The 16,569-nt window shown below is 37.9% G+C and overlaps 1 protein-coding gene across 1 annotated transcript in view; it reads left to right on the forward strand.

Annotated features, from left to right (window-relative positions):
* Window positions 1–16,569, forward strand: part of si:ch211-281l24.3 (uncharacterized) — a 146,062-nt gene that overhangs the window by 72,618 nt on the left and 56,875 nt on the right. Inside the window, exons 23-26 of the mRNA XM_067450756.1 lie at window positions 6,262–6,708; window positions 9,713–10,159; window positions 12,958–13,371; window positions 15,912–16,394. Coding sequence (XP_067306857.1) covers window positions 6,262–6,708; window positions 9,713–10,159; window positions 12,958–13,371; window positions 15,912–16,394 — 1,791 coding nt within the window. The remainder of the gene's footprint in view (window positions 1–6,261; window positions 6,709–9,712; window positions 10,160–12,957; window positions 13,372–15,911; window positions 16,395–16,569) is intronic.

Raw genomic sequence — 16,569 nt, forward strand, 5'->3', positions numbered from 1 at the left:
TACGGGGGGAACCACCCTCAGCGTCCTGACGCTTCTGGCGTCAGGAACGCTTCGACGAGGCCTTCTTGGCGATCAGGACTGTCCGCAGATCAGCCCTGCCCCTCGAAGGCCTCGTCTGAGAGCGCCGCCCCTCGTCCCCACGCTGAGGGGGAGCTCGGGCAGCGACGCTCTGCTTCTGCTGAGCCCTGTGTGAAGAGCTCGTACTCGGTTTGGGCTGCTTGGTGGTATCAGCAGCAGCCCCAGGGACCTGGACTCGGAGAGGGAGGAACTGCTTGAGCGCCGCAGCTTGCTTTTTCGACTCCTGGAACCTCTCGGTGACAGTGTGAACTGCGTCACCGAAGAGGCCTCCAGGAGAAAGCGGCGCATCAAGCAGAAAGGCTTTCTCCCTCTCCTTGATATCTGTGGGGTTCAACCATAGATGCCTCTCCATAGCCACCAATGCTGCCATGGAGCGGTCAACACATCTGGCCGTCTCCTTGGTGGCCCGGAGAGCTAAATCAGCTGATGATCTTAATTCAGCGACAATATCTCCCCCCACAGCATCACTACTGTCCAGATCCCTCAGCAGGTCAGCCTGGTATGCCTGCACGATAGCCATCGTGTGCAGGCATGCAGCCGCTTGACCCGCTGCCGAGTACGCTTTACCCACCAACGCCGACGTTGTTTTTAATGGTCTGGTGGGTAAAGTCGGGGCCTTAAGGGACGATGCCGAAGAAGGTGAGAGATGGCTCGCGAGCGTCTCTTCGACCTTTGGCATCGCCCCATAACCGTACTGTCTCAGCCCGCTGATGTTGCTGTAGACCGAAGTCTGCGGGCTGAAGACACGATATGATGCCGGTCTCCTCCACGATCTTGCCACCTCGGTGTGCAAGTCGTGGAAGAACGGCAGGCCCCGCCGCTGAGGTTCTGAAGCGCGAGATGGCAGGAAGCGTTCGTCTAGCTTGCTATGACGTTTTCTTCCTGCCTCAGATCTTTCAGTGGGCCAGTCGATGTTTAATCTGGCCACTGCTCGCGTCAAAACCTCAACTAGCTCTTCACTAGCAGGGGACTGAAGTGGCGAATCTTCAGTATCGATACTTTCAACGTCCACCTCCTCAGAGCTGGACAGATGAAGTACCGGCGACTCTCTCGGGGGGGAAGAAACCGCCATGCGTGCTTCCATGCCCCGAGAAGAGCCGCTGGATGGAGCAGGTGAGGGCAGAGATAAGGCAGCGCCCGTCTCTAACCCCTCTGCAACATCCAGTTGTGATCCCCACGACTGCAGCCTTCGCTCCGCCTCGGTGGCAGCGGGACCAGAGCCGCGGGGAACACGAGCCGAGGCACCCTCCTCGAAGAGTGCCCGGCGGGAGCGCAGCGTTCTTAATGGCAATCGCTCACAGTGCTCGCAAGCAGCCCCCTCGAGGGCTGCCTGGGCATGCTGCGCTCCCAAGCATGCAACACAGAGAAGGTGTGTGTCCCCACCCGTGATGTAGCGTGGGCAGGGAGGAACACACTTTCTGAAATTGCTGCTCTCACTCGCCATTTCTATCTATTTTGTTTTTCTCTTTTTCTTGTTAATATAATGATATTTAACAAAAAGGGTGGAAAATCTCTGAATATAGACAGACAAAAACACCAAATAGACAGACAGGTTCACACAGATCGCTTGCTGAAGGCTCAGAAGCTAGTTCCTGTTTGTTTTCACGGACGTTTTATAGCTTCCGGTCGATGACGTCATCACGCCGACGATCGATCTTTTTTCCGATGGAATGGTTCTACAGGCGCTTCACGACGCATTAACGCAGAGGCGTTCTCACAGCGTTTCGACGCAGCTCGAGTTCCCCGAAAGGGAACTGTTCATTTCTTGTCTATAACCACCCACTGCAACTTAGACCAACGACGGAAATAAGCGCAGTTACAATAGCAAAATATGTGGGAGAGCGTTGCTTTAATGTGACTATATTGTGTTGCAATAGGTAGCACTTCAAAGTCAATACCAAACCAAAACTAGTTAGCAAATCATTTATAATTGAAAGAATTTAATGACAAAATCTGGTTATGGTTACACTTAAAATAGTTACAAAATAGATGAATGAGATTATAAAACTTGTACCATTAATCGTACCCAGCATGTATAGAATGTTACCTGAGAGATAGAGATAGAAAGATAGAAAGAGAGACAAAGAGATGAGAGCAAAGAGAAGAGCCCAATAAGGCCCTAGAAGAGACAGCTAGAGAAAAAGAGACCGTCAGAGAAAAAGAGAGCCAGAGCAACAGTTGCATTCTTCTTTTATCTATCCCTTGACCATGTGACTGAAACCCTGAGACATTCAAACTGACCAATCAGACCAAACGTCCCCCTCTGTACTACAGGTGTGGCACCATTTGGCCTACAGGCCCTCAACATCTCTTTGTCTTTAGGAATCCCAAACGGCTCCACTGATAAGAGAGAGGGGGTGGAACACAGTAAAACAAATGTCTTTGTTCAAAGTCAAATATCAAATATCTTTGATTATTTTGGATTCTTACATGCATGCGCTTGAAAGGGGTCTTTACATGTTGTTTGAAATTATTTAATATTTTCATTCAGGTTAAATTTGTGGATTTTTTTTTAGTCTAGACGCTAGAAATGTTTCAAAATCCACGTGCTGTGCTGCGATCCACAAATGCAGAGGAAGCGATTCATAAATGAATGCAAATTATGTAAGGCAGAGCTGTGTGTTTTTGACATGTGTGGATTTTTTTGTTACTCACAAATGTCGTATTTATTTCTGAATCTAATTAATTTTTGTGAAACTCCTGCATATATTTGTGGATCTCATTCTATTGATTTGTAAAATTATTTATTTTTTGTGAATCGCTTTACATTTATTTGTGGATAACAATATATTTGTTTGGAATAAAGCAACAATATTACCCCCATATAGATGAAGTGTTTAGTGTCAGATCTCAAACACAGTGTAGAAACTGTCTGTCTGACGCAGGTTTACCTTCATATCAACTCAATATGAGCCAGTTACATGTATTTGAAATCAGTGGATTATATAAATTAAGTTACTCAGACATTTATTTTTATTCCAAAATATAAAAGCTATACAAAAATACATTATTTACTAAATATTCAATTTAGGATTATATTTATAACACACCACTCTATACACAACCAAACAGTAAAACTGAAATATAAACTGAATGAAGTTAAAACTGAATTGTGAAATTTAATATCATATATATGCTTTCATATAAATTAATAATACACTGAGTAACTTTTTTCAATATTTTATATTCTCCTCCACTGGAAATTAAAGCGATAATTGTGTGTGTCTCCACAGATTTTGTGTCATTATCAATCAATCAACTTTATTTATAGCGCTTTTACAATGATGATTGTTTCAAAACAGCTTCACAGTGTTAAACTGGACAATATTGCAACAAAATTGTATTTGGCTGTACAGTAGTTCTGGAGAAAACAGTGATGTTATCAGCTTATTTAAATTGATCATATAGCGACAATATTGGCACATCAGTATTATAGTTTATAGAATTAAATAAGACCTAATTAATTAATTTTATTTGTATATCTAGTTGAATAACTTGGATCATAATTTTAGTGTCCCCAACTGAGCAAGCCAAGCCAAAGGGGACAAATATATTGCTCTTGTAAATACTTGCCAGCATTTTAAAGAAAAACAAGTCTAGAAATGCATCCAAATTACAGCAAAGCAACCATATGGTGCTCTGCGGTGGTCAAAAATGATTCTAAACAGTGACTTTTAAAGTGATATATTCCTGTAAACTCCGAGATGTGGATTCAGACAGCTATTACATCATCACACAACATCAGTGTTTGTCAAAAGCAGTCGGTAATTCGGCCAGGGATTTTTACGTGGATGGTTAGAGACGGACGGCAATGAAATAACTGACCAGTCCCCGTAACTTAAATGATGGCAATACCTTCTGACCCCACGAGAAACAATTACCGTCCAAATAGGGTTTCAGCCAACTGCTTCACCACTTACAGAGTGAGCTGGAAAATCTAACTTGGGAAGGAGCGCCACAACATCATGGCCACCAACAAACCCCAGCAAAGATTATTTTTGCTCCGGCTTTAACTTCTAAATATTCGGCAGTGGTGCCACAACGGACTGAATGGTTTCTTTCGCATCTTTCTCCACCGCATTATTGAACTACATCTCAAACTAGAGCACAACATCAACGTCATCGTTCTCAGCCACTCCCTCTGTTCACTGATTGGACCGGTAAAAATTTGTTCGGGGAGAACCTAAGAGTACACCGCAGTCCCAGACGTAGTACTGAAGGAAAATTAAATGTGAGCGGAAGTACGTAGGAGGGCAGAGCCAGGCTACAAAAAACGCACATCAAGAAAGGAATGTTATTTCACTATTTAAGATGGGCCGTTGGGCAGGGCGATGATACATTTTGGTAGCCTGACTGGAAAAAACATTACCCCCGGGATGTCAGGCTAGTGAATTTGAGAGCCCTGGAGCAGGTTTTAGTTTCATTAACAGGTCATGTTGGTATTGTCTATTCACCATTGTTGGTTCACCACAACTGTTGTTTCCATAACCCCAAAATGCCACTTTATTTTCACTTCAGCTATTTTGTATATTTTTTTAATTAGTGTGGTGGTTGCATTATTTTATTAACAAAAACTATTTTGGGACTGCTATTTAATAGTCTTACTTTATAGGCCTATTAGTCAAAATTCGTATAATTACTGTGTATGTTTAGTAAAGTGGGGCAGTACTTGTGTCACATGTCTGTTTGGTCTTTCTGTTGTATTTTGATTTGGTTACCCTCGTTAGTTAAGTTCTGTTCTGTTTATTTAATTGACCCTTTGCTACAGGCCACAGGCCATTCGTGGCTTAGCAACCATAACTAGTAAGGTCTGTCAAGCTTTTGAGCAAGGGAAACATGCCGAAGCATTGTACATATATGGATTGTGCAAATCTGATACCCGGTATCCTAAAAGTTTGGATGAGTGTGGAATTTTTTTTGTTCCACAAACCTAAAACTCAAGGGGAGAAATGCAGGGGGGATCAAGCAGTGTGTTAGGTCCCATTCACAACTAAATGTCAAAACCCAGGTCGAAAAGAAATATATTTAAATTGTGCTTTTTTGGACATATTTAGTATATTTAAATTACACTATACTAAATGCATATTACATTTATTATTTTGAAACAACTTTAAGTATATTAAGTGTATTTTAAAATATGCTTAAGATCAATTTTAAGCTATTTGCAATATATTTTAATATATTAAATTGTGCTTAAATGGATCAACTTTAAGTACATTTAGTGCAATTTAAATGTATTTCTTTAAAAATGTACTTAAAACACTTTTTTAATAATTAATTTTAATGGACTTCAAGAACATTTTAATAGTATTTCATTATATTAGAAATTCATTAATTTTACACTACTAGTATCTTATAATGCTTTTTTTTCAGTAATCAAAATGGTATAAAAAAGTGCAAAATTATTCAATATAAATGTTAAGACAAGTACACACTTTGGAATATAGAAAACTTTAATGTATTATATCATATATACATTATAAAATATAAAAAATTAGGGGTAAAATTGTCCTTTAAAAAAGGTAAACATATCACAAATATGCAGATTTCAATATGCCAAAGCTGATTGAACACTGGTGAGAATATTGCTTCAGAATAAATTATATTTACAACACAAAAAAAATAAAAATAAATCTTTTCTCCGGACAATCACATTTTTTACTGTGTGACAAGTGAATGGATTTACTTATTCGAAGGACAAGAACATGAACATGCTTAATGCCGAGCCCTGTAATGAATGATATCAAAAATAAATCCAATTAATTATCAGTAGAATTTTCAAATAAAAAATGTTTCTGTTAAAAAACAGATTTTTTTCCACAAAAATCTCTTTTCCCCAAAAAAATAAGTCTGAAAAATCGTCTTATATTTGGCTATATACGGTAAAAGCTATACAAATATACTTTATTCAAAAAATATTCAATTTAGTATTATATTTATAACACACCACTCTATACACAACCACACACTAAAACGGCAATATAAACAGAATGAAGAGTTAAAACTGAATTGTGAATAAAATCACTCCACCAAACAACGTATGTTCTTATAGGTTTTTGTGCTAATTAAAAATTATTTAATTAATTTAAAAAAATTAGTTAATTAATAATAATAATTTAAGCATTTCATATTCTCCGACACTGGACAATAAAGTGATAATTATGTGTGTGTGTTTCTCTACAGATTTTCTGACATTATCTACAAGAAGAGAGAAGCTGCTGTGAAGTTTCTGCTGAATCTGTTTGTTTCAGCATCAGAGTTTGATGCAAATACAGAAGAAAATTACACTCAACTGTTAACATCTGTGTGCAGCTACACATCTTTCCCCTGTGGTGAAAACTATACTAACCGTCACTCTGATCAGTCTGATCTCCTGCTGGATCTGTGTTCACATGTGAAGGACTATGAGACTCAAACAGGCAGGAGTGTCCTTCCAGCATTACAGTCAGTTTATCAGTTGTCAGCTCCTGCAGTCTGGAGAATAAAGCTCTCAAAGAGAAAGAGCTCCATCCTCCTAGAAGTGCTGAAACTCCAAACAGAGAAGAAACCAGTAGAGCTGAGAGACTGGACAGATGAAGAGAGTGAAGTGAGGGGATTCCTCCAGTGTCTGCCCTACATCTCACAGCTCAGGTCAGAGTTTTATGGGAAATTCCACTCACAGTTTGATTCAGTTTATTTTAATGTTGTCATTTTATATGCACTAATTAATAGTGTTGTTAGTTTAAATTAAATTAAAATATATTTATATCGGATGCATTAGTGACGGAAGCTTAATTTGTATTGTTCTAAAGTAGCTGAAGTTTTGGGCTGCATTTATACTGTCAGACAGATCCAGTGTTTTGATACCTTTCCATTGTTTTGTTTCTACTGTCCGCATTCACTTGAGATGGAACTGACTGCATTTACATTTATATTGATAAATTAATTAGATTAATATTGACCAATATTGAGCCAAAACACTTGTCTGGCTATCCAGACCAAGCTCAGTTTAAGACATTGGTCTGGGGAGTCTGCTCTGTATACTCTACTGCACAAGAGGCGTGATCAACGAGCATTATTTGAATGACTCTGTACGCAATTGGACAGTCTTTCAACCAATCAGACCACAAGAGGCATGAACAACGGGCAACTAGCCATCGTTTCTCTATCTGTCATCATGTTAAACCCGCCAATAGCGTACCAGGCGGATAAGTCAGTTTGTATTTGTTCCCTCAAAAGTGTAACAGAAGCAGTAGAAATGAATGTACAGGTTTCCAGACTGAGTTGCAGGGCAAAATCAAATCGCCGGCAGATCAGGCTGTGTTTACCCAGTCTACCAAAACACACTAGAGCAGAAAAGTCATGAAACCAACATTTGTTTTCATGTCCATGCACTTGAACATAGATTTAGGGGGTCTTAACATGATGTTTGCAATTATTTAAAGGGTTACTTCAGCGATTAGCATATGGCTTTGTATCAGTAGAAACCCTGGAGTATATTCAAATGATCGTGCTCCCCCCTCTTATATCCCCCTGAGACGAGAGATTTATGCATTTTATTTCTGGAAAAATTCCTCTCGTGACGCAAATTGATGATATTTGCGTCACGAGAGGAATGTTTGCCCAGAGGCTAAAGACTACAGCCAGCAGAGGGAGCCATTTCCGTATGTTTTCAACTCGTGGAATGGAGATCACACAGCACAGCTCAGCTACAGGCATTAATTTAAACAGATGCTAAGCAATGTAAGTGTTTTAACTTCTCAAATTAATTTCTATGAAAGTTAAGCTTCCAAAAGCATGAACTTAAAACACGTTGTGAATGTATGCCGTGAATGTGGTCGTGATTACCTCAGCTCTCATCACGAGAGCTCATTTATGACGCTAAATGTAATCTGACTCCTAATCTGAGTCTGCTGTGAGATTAATGCGGCAACTCGATCGTTATATTGAACACACACGTTCAGTATTTAATTGTACTTTCTGAACTCAGTCTCTGTAATCCAGTAGCGGTGGCTTTGGGAATGGCCTCACAGGGCAGCGAAGCATTCTGAGAATTGTAGTCTTTCATCCCCATGAGACAAAAATACATTTTCTGTCTTTTCTCAGTCTAGAAAGCACCAAATTCAAAAATAATTTCACATTTCTACTACATTAATGACCCAGTTTAAATACAGATTCATCTTCCCAGCGCTGAAGTACCCCTTTAATGTTTTCACTCAGGTTATTTATAAAGGTAGATTGGTGACTTTAAAGGGTTAATTCACCCAAAAATGAAATTGATGTCATTAATGACTCACCCTGATGTCGTTCCACACCCGTAAGACCTCTGTTCATCTTCAGAACACAGTTTAAGATATTTTATATTTAGTCCGAGAGCATATCTAAGTGTATGCACACTATACTGTCCATGTTCAGAGAGGGAATAAAAACATCATCAAAGTAGTCCATATGTGACATCAGTCGGTTATTAAGAATCTCTTGAAACATCGAAAATACATTTTCCTCCAAAAATAACAAAAACTACGCTTTTATTCAGTATTCTTTTCCTTGTTTGTGTTCAATCCTCAGATAAAGATTCAAACGGTCATAAATCAGTGAATGGATCAGTGATTCGGATCGCCAATGTCACGTGATTTCAGCAGTTTGGCATGCGATCCGAATCACTGATCGATTCACTGATTCACAACCGTTTGAATCTTTATTTGAGGATAAAACACAAACAAGGAAGAATAGACAATGCTGAATAAAGTCGTAGTTTTTGTTATTTTTGGACCACAATGTTTTTTCGATGCTTCATGAGATTCTAATTAACCGACGGATTACACATATGGACTACTTTGATGATGTTTTTATTCCCTCTCTGGACATGGACAGTATAGTGTGCATACACTTGGAAACGCTGTTGGACTTAATATAAAATATCTTAAACTGTGTTTTCCGAAGATGAACGGAGGTCTTACGGGTGTGGAACGACATCAGCGTGAGTCATTAATGACATCAATTTCATTTTTGGGTGAATTAACCCTTTAATGTGCATGTAAATGTGATTACTGATGTGACGTAAAACACAAACAGCACTCGACTTTAATGGAGCTCTAGATGAAGTGTTTAGTGTCAGATCTCAAACACAGTGTAGAAACTGTCTGTCTGACGCAGGTTTACCTTCATATCAACTCAATATGAGCCAGTTACATGTGTTTGAAATCAGTGGTTTAGGGATATTAATTTACTCAAACGTTGTGTTTTAATTTAGTTTAGATTCCAAAAGATAGAAACTATACAAAAATACTTTATTTATTAAATATTCAATTTAGGATTATATTTACAACACACAACTCTATACACAACCAGACAGTAAAACTGGAATATAAAGGGAATGAAGTTAAAACTGAATTGTTGAAAACAAATCAATCCGCCAACTTGCTTTTTATATTAACTTTTAATAATTTAATTCACTTTTTTCAGTATTTTATATTCTCCTACACTGGACAATAAAGTGATAATTGTGTGTGTGTGTGTGTGTGTGTGTGTGTGTGTGTGTGTGTGTGTGTGTGTGTGTGTGTGTGTGTGTGTGTGTGTGTGTGTGTGTGTGTGTGTGTGTGTGTGTGTGTGTGTGTGTGTGTGTGTGTGTGTGTGTGTGTGTGTTTCTCTACAGATTTTCTGACATTATCTACAAGAAGAGAGAAGCTGCTGTGAAGTTTCTGCTGAATCTGTTTGTTTCAGCATCAGAGTTTGATGCAAATACAGAAGAAAATTACACTCAACTGTTAACATCTGTGTGCAGCTACACATCTTTCCCCTGTAGTGAAAACTATACTAACCGTCACTCTTATCAGTCTGATCTCCTGCTGGATCTGTGTTCACATGTGAAGGACTATGAGACTCAAACAGGCAGGAGTGTCCTTCCAGCATTACAGTCAGTTTATCAGTTGTCAGCTCCTGCAGTCTGGAGAATAAAGCTCTCAAAGAGAAAGAGCTCCATCCTCCTAGAAGTGCTGAAACTCCAAACAAAGAAGAAACCAGTAAAGCTGAGAGACTGGACAGATGAAGAGAGTGAAGTGAGGGGATTCCTCCAGTGTCTGCCCTACATCTCACAGCTCAGGTCAGAGTTTTATGGGGAAATTCCACTCACAGTTTGATTCAGTTTATTTTAATGTTGTCATTTTATATGCATTAATTAATAATGTTGTTAGTTTAAATTAAATTAAAATATATTTATATCGGATGCATTAGTGACGGAAGCTTAATTTGTATTGTTCTAAAGTAGCTGAAGTTTTGGGCTGCATTTATACTGTCAGACAGATCCAGTGTTTTGATACTTTTCCATTGTTTTGTTTCTACTGTCCGCATTCACTTGAGATGGAACTGACTGCATTTACATTTATATTGATAAATTAATTAGATTAATATTGACCAATATTGAGCCAAAACACTTGTCTGGCTATCCCGACCAAGCTCAGTTTAAGACATTGGTCTGTGGAGTCTGCTCTGTATTTTCTACTGCACAATAGTGATGTGTCGTTCATGAATGATTCGTTCATTTTAAATGAATCTTTATTATGACTCGGGACTACCGAGTTGTCTCAGATAGTGATTCGTTCATTTTGTGTTGACCGCGCATGCGCATTATGAAACATATGGCCTCTGAATCAGCTCTGAATCTCCGAATGATTAGTTCTTTTGAGTCTCAGGTTTGAGTCTTTCGTTCTTCCTGTTAGTCCCGTAGAGTCTATGCTGTCAGTAACGGACACAGAAAAGATTAGTTCTTTTGAGTCTCGGGTTTGAGTCTTTCGTTCTTCCTGTTAGTCCCATGCTGTGTGTGTGTGTGTGTGTGTATATATATATATATATATATATATATATATATATATATATATATATATATATATATATATATATATATATACAGTTGATTCAAAATTAGTCTAATTGAATTTGTGATGTTAGACTTGAATAGTCAGTATATTTCTCATATTTGTATATGTCTGATATTAACTGAGAATAGTATAAAATAAAATAAAAATAATAACTACGTGCTTTTTACTAAAAAGGTTGTGAACTAGTGTTCTATACGGCGACAAGTCATGTGACGAAAGAACGAACGACTCAAACCCGAGACTCGATCAAAAGAACTAATCTTTTCTGTTTCCTTTATTGACAGCATGGACTCTATGGGACTAACAGGAAGAACGAAAGACTCAAACCCGAAAGACTCGTAAGAACTAATCTTTTCTGTTTCCGTTATTGAAAGCATAGACTCTATGAGACTAACAGGAAGAACGAAAGACTCAAACCCGAAAGACTCGTAAGAACTAAACATTTTTGTTTCCGGACCTGTGTCACGCACGGTCCAGGCGGCCCAGCCCCCAGATCTGATCAGAGTCAGACACAGACGAGTCGACAGCTAACGTCTCGAGGAGCTCGAAGACACAAGAGGCGGAGAACAAACGTGATAAATATGAAGTTGCAAGAGAAAGAATGTTTTGGATCAGGAGGTGAGGTGAACAAACAGAGACTGCAATAGCCTGCCCTGACCCAACAACTAATCAATTAATTAAACATTTCATTTTCTTATAATTTGGCTTTGGTTGCTGTATCCTATAGTTTATTTTTATGTAGTTTTAAAATGTAATCAACATTTTCATAAGTACTAGATGTGTTGGGCTATTTAACATGTCATTTTGGTGAAATGAACGAAATGACTCGAAAAAAGATTCGTTCATTTTGCTGAACGAGACTCAAAGATCCGAGTCAGTAAAATGATCCGAACTTCCCACTACTACTGCACAAGAGGCGTGATCAACGAGCATTATTTGAATGACTCTGTACGCAATTGGACAGTCTTTCAACCAATCAGAGCACAAGAGGCATGAACAACGGGCAACTAGCCATCGTTTCTCTATCTGTCATCATGTTAAACCCGCCAATAGCGTACCAGGCGGATAAGTCAGTTTGTATTTGTTCCCTCAAAAGTGTAACAGAAGCAGTAGAAATAAATGGACAGGTTTCCAGACTGAGTTGCAGGGCGAAATCAAATCGCCGGCAGATCAGGCTGTGTTTACCCAGTCTACCAAAACACACTAGAGCAGAAAAGTCATGAAACCAACATTTGTTTTCATGTCCATGCACTTGAAATGGGTCTTTACATGTTGTTTGAAATTATTTAATATTTTCACTCAGGTTCAATTTTAAATACAGTCATATATTCAAAAAGATTATTTTTAACCCACATTGTCACAATCACTCGGGTTAAATGCCACATCTCCTTTAAGGCTTGTCAGTAAACGGCTACTGTTATGATTAGGAGCCTGTGAACACGAGTTCCTCTATGGTCTTGGGTGACCTGCTCTCTTCTTCATGCCCTGTCATTGTTCACCTCTGCTGGACAGGTTACCAATATGATATGATTAAGAAGGCATTGTGTTGTTGAGGAGGTGAGATGAAAATATATAAATCATGGGGGGCATCTTGTATGTCAGAAGATTTAAAAAAAAAAAAAAGATTCCTCATTCCATAAATGCTTTATTGGTCAACAAACATAATACTGTGGCTGATTCACCAGAAAAGGGGAGAATTCTTCCCTACTAATTTCGACCGTAACCAGGGATGTAGGATTTAGAAGTCTCAAGTTTCATTCTTTATTTGCAGTTATGCACTCTTTTTGTTGTTTAAACCAGATTTTAACCAGTGTGGTTCCACTTGCCTGAATATTTTTATTTTATTTTGCCAGTAAAAATGCAATTCCACCACAGGGCAAAACTGACAACTAAAGATAATTATGAAAATATCTGTGCATCACCTTTCACTGTTTAATTACACTAACCTTGGGTATTATTTGACAAACTGTTTGATTATTTTTTTTTAAATCTTAGTCTCCTTTTGTTGTCTCTCTGACTGAAGATTTAGGAAACCACGGAGTAAAACAGCTGAATCGTGGGAGAAAGGAAAGAGATCATTCATACTGGATTTGTGTCTGCAAGCTGCTCTCCACCAGAAAGAGACAATAGAAGAAACTGTGGAGAAACTGCTGTCATCTGTGAATTATGAGAGATGTGATTTCCTGCTGGATCTGTGTTCACATGTGAAGGACTATGAGACTCAAACAGGCAGGAGTGTCCTACCAGCATTACAGTCAGTTTATCAGTCAGCTCCTGCAGTCTGGAGAATAAAGCTCTCAGAGAGAAAGAGCTCCATCCTCCTAGAAGTGCTGAAACTCCAAACAGAGAAGAAACCAGTAGAGCTGAGAGACTGGACAGATGAAGAGAGTGAAGTGAGGGGATTCCTCCAGTGTCTGCCCTACATCTCACAGCTCAGGTCAGAGTTTTATGGAGAACAGATCACTCATGTTTGATTTATTGTATTCAGTGCTCACAGTAAAATGTATGAAATTAATCTATATGTTGGGTAGACCGTACAGTCCAACCAAAAATTGTTCAGACACCAGATATAATTTTTGCAACATGTCCTCCAACTAATATGCTTATAAAGATCGTTTGTCACTTCCTTGAAATTTGACCCATAGGAGCGTTTACTAAAGTTGTGCTCCTACTGACAATAGGACACTTTCATTTCAAAGCATTTTTCCTTTTTTATTTGCAAAATATTTCAGGTTTTGCAAAGCTCAATTGGTAAAGCATTGCAATATACAACAACATGTGATCATGCGATCGTGAGTTCGATCTCAGGGAACACATGTGCTCATAAAGTGTGTATGCACTATAAATCTCTGGGTAGGTTTAGGGATGGGGTGGGGGTAGTTGTAGTTGTAAGTAAAAAAAATATAAAAAAAAAAAAAAAAAAAATATTAAAAAAAAAAAAAATATATATATATATATATATATATATATATATATATATATATATATATATATATATATATATATATATATATATATATATATATATATATATATATATATATATATATTTGCTAAATGGAAATAGGAAACATGGTGGTAAAAAGTCCATACATTGCATAAAAATTAATATGCAATTTGATTGGTAACGACAGTCAATTTTTTTTTTTTTTGGAGGACAGTTTGCATTTTTGATATTTAGTGGGTGCAGGACACTATAGTTCATTTAAGTGAGCCAGCGAGGATAACAGAATAAAGTAAACTGTGACATATTATACCTAAACATTCCTCATACAGTAGACTACCAGTAAAACTGATAAAAGTTTTCAACCAAAATGATTCAGACACTTTGACCTGACCAAGTTTTTCTTCAGTGTTTTTCTTTAATTGCTAATCCAGCATTTACACACAGACTGAACAAAATCAAGCATTGCTCTGTTATTGGTTTGAACTAAACTGGTATTATCTGATTGTCTTAAATTGAACAGCTGACAGCTGATTGGCTGATCGTAATCCATTACATCCCTGTCTATCAAAGCTATCTGACATCATCACGATGAATTTGTTTCGACACAGTTTAACTCTGAGATCTTGTCATGTTGTATTATCATTTTATAAACTATAGTTAATAACCTGTTATAATGTGAGAAAATGTTGAAGGTGTCTGAATAAATGTTGGTTAGACAGTATATGTGAACGTGAACTAGAATTAAAAACACTGAATTTAAGTGTGGTTTTGTCAACACCACAGCGGCCGATTACTTAAACTTCTTAAACTAGTCTTACAAGTTAGTCATCTCATTGATTTCTTAAAGTCTGATCATAACCGATTTAAACCAGTTACATATAAAGGTAGATTGGTGTCATTTGAATCTGAAAAGTAAGACTGATTATCCCTAACTCATTTCTGGTTGGTCAGTCTAGTTCTTATATCAGTCTTAGCGGCTCTGTTTATGACAGTCGTGCTGTAAGTCGATCTGTTGTTCAAATCCTTCCCTCACTCTTGTTCAGTCAGTCTATAGAGATTGATTTTGTTCATGTATTTCTATTACAGCAGCTTCATTCAGCTCACAGTGTGTTTATATATGCAGTTATAATCGAGCTACAGTCGTCATCTCTCTGTCCAAATATACACGACACAATACATCATCAAATACTGTCAGAGTTAAAAACATCACACATTACCCTTGACTTTAACAGTTAATACACAACGACGAGGACAATTGTAGTGTGATTAAAATGCTGGATGAAGCCGAGATACAATCACATTATCTGTTTAATTCATCTTCAGAAACACCAAACCGACACAATTTCAACGGGACTAAAACAAATGTACATAATATTTTAAAATATTAATAATTGTTTTAGCCCAACTGAGATTGAATGTTTAAAGTGTGTGTGAATGTGATTACTGATGTGACGTAAAACACAAACAGCACTCGACTTTAATGGAGCTCTAGATGAAGTGTTTAGTGTCAGATCTCAAACACAGTGTAGAAACTGTCTGTCTGACGCAGGTTTACCTTCATATCAACTCAATATGAGCCAGTTACATGTGTTTGAAATCAGTGGTTTAGGGATATTAATTTACTCAAACGTTGTGTTTTAATTTTGTTTAGATTCCAAAAGATAGAAACTATACAAAAATACTTTATTTATTAAATATTCAATTTAGGATTATATTTATAACACACAACTCTATACACAACCAGACAGTAAAACTGAAATATAAAGGGAATGAAGTTAAAACTGAATTGTTAAAAACAAATCAATCCGCCAACTTGCTTTTTATATTAACTTTTAATAATTTAATTCACTTTTTTCAGTATTTTATATTCTCCTACACTGGACAATAAAGTGATAATTGTGTGTGTGTGTGTGTGTGTGTGTGTGTGTGTGTGTGTGTGTGTGTGTGTGTGTGTGTGTGTGTGTGTGTGTGTGTGTGTGTGTGTGTGTGTGTGTGTGTGTGTGTGTGTGTGTGTGTGTGTTTCTCTACAGATTTTGTGACATCTACATAAAGAGAGAAGCTGCTGTGAAGTTTCTGCTGAATCTGTTTGTTTCAGCATCAGAGTTTGATGCAAATACAGAAGAAAATTACACTCAACTGTTAACATCTGTGTGCAGCTACACATCTTTCCCCTATGATGATGATGATGATGATGATGATGATGATGATGATGATGATGATGATGATGATACTGAGGCTCAGATTCATCAGTGTGATTTCCTGCTGGATCTGTGTTCACATGTGAAGGACTATGAGACTCAAACAGGCAGGAGTGTCCTTCCAGCATTACAGTCAGTTTATCAGTCAGCTCCTGCAGTCTGGAGAATAAAGCTCTCAAAGAGAAAGAGCTCCATCCTCCTAGAAGTGCTGAAACTCCAAACAGAGAAGAAACCAGTAGAGCTGAGAGACTGGACAGATGAAGAGAGTGAAGTGAGGGGATTCCTCCAGTGTCTGCCCTACATCTCACAGCTCAGGTCAGAGTTTTATGGAGAACAGATCACTCATGTTTGATTTATTGTATTCAGTGCTCACAGTAAAATGTATGAAATTAATCTATATGTTGGGTAGACCGTACAGTCCAAACTAAAATTATTCAGACACCAGATATCCTTTTTGATATTTAGTGGGTGCAGGACACTATAGTTCATT

The sequence above is a fragment of the Pseudorasbora parva genome, chromosome 8 (assembly GCF_024679245.1).
Source record: "Pseudorasbora parva isolate DD20220531a chromosome 8, ASM2467924v1, whole genome shotgun sequence".
NCBI classification, from domain to species: domain Eukaryota; kingdom Metazoa; phylum Chordata; class Actinopteri; order Cypriniformes; family Gobionidae; genus Pseudorasbora; species Pseudorasbora parva.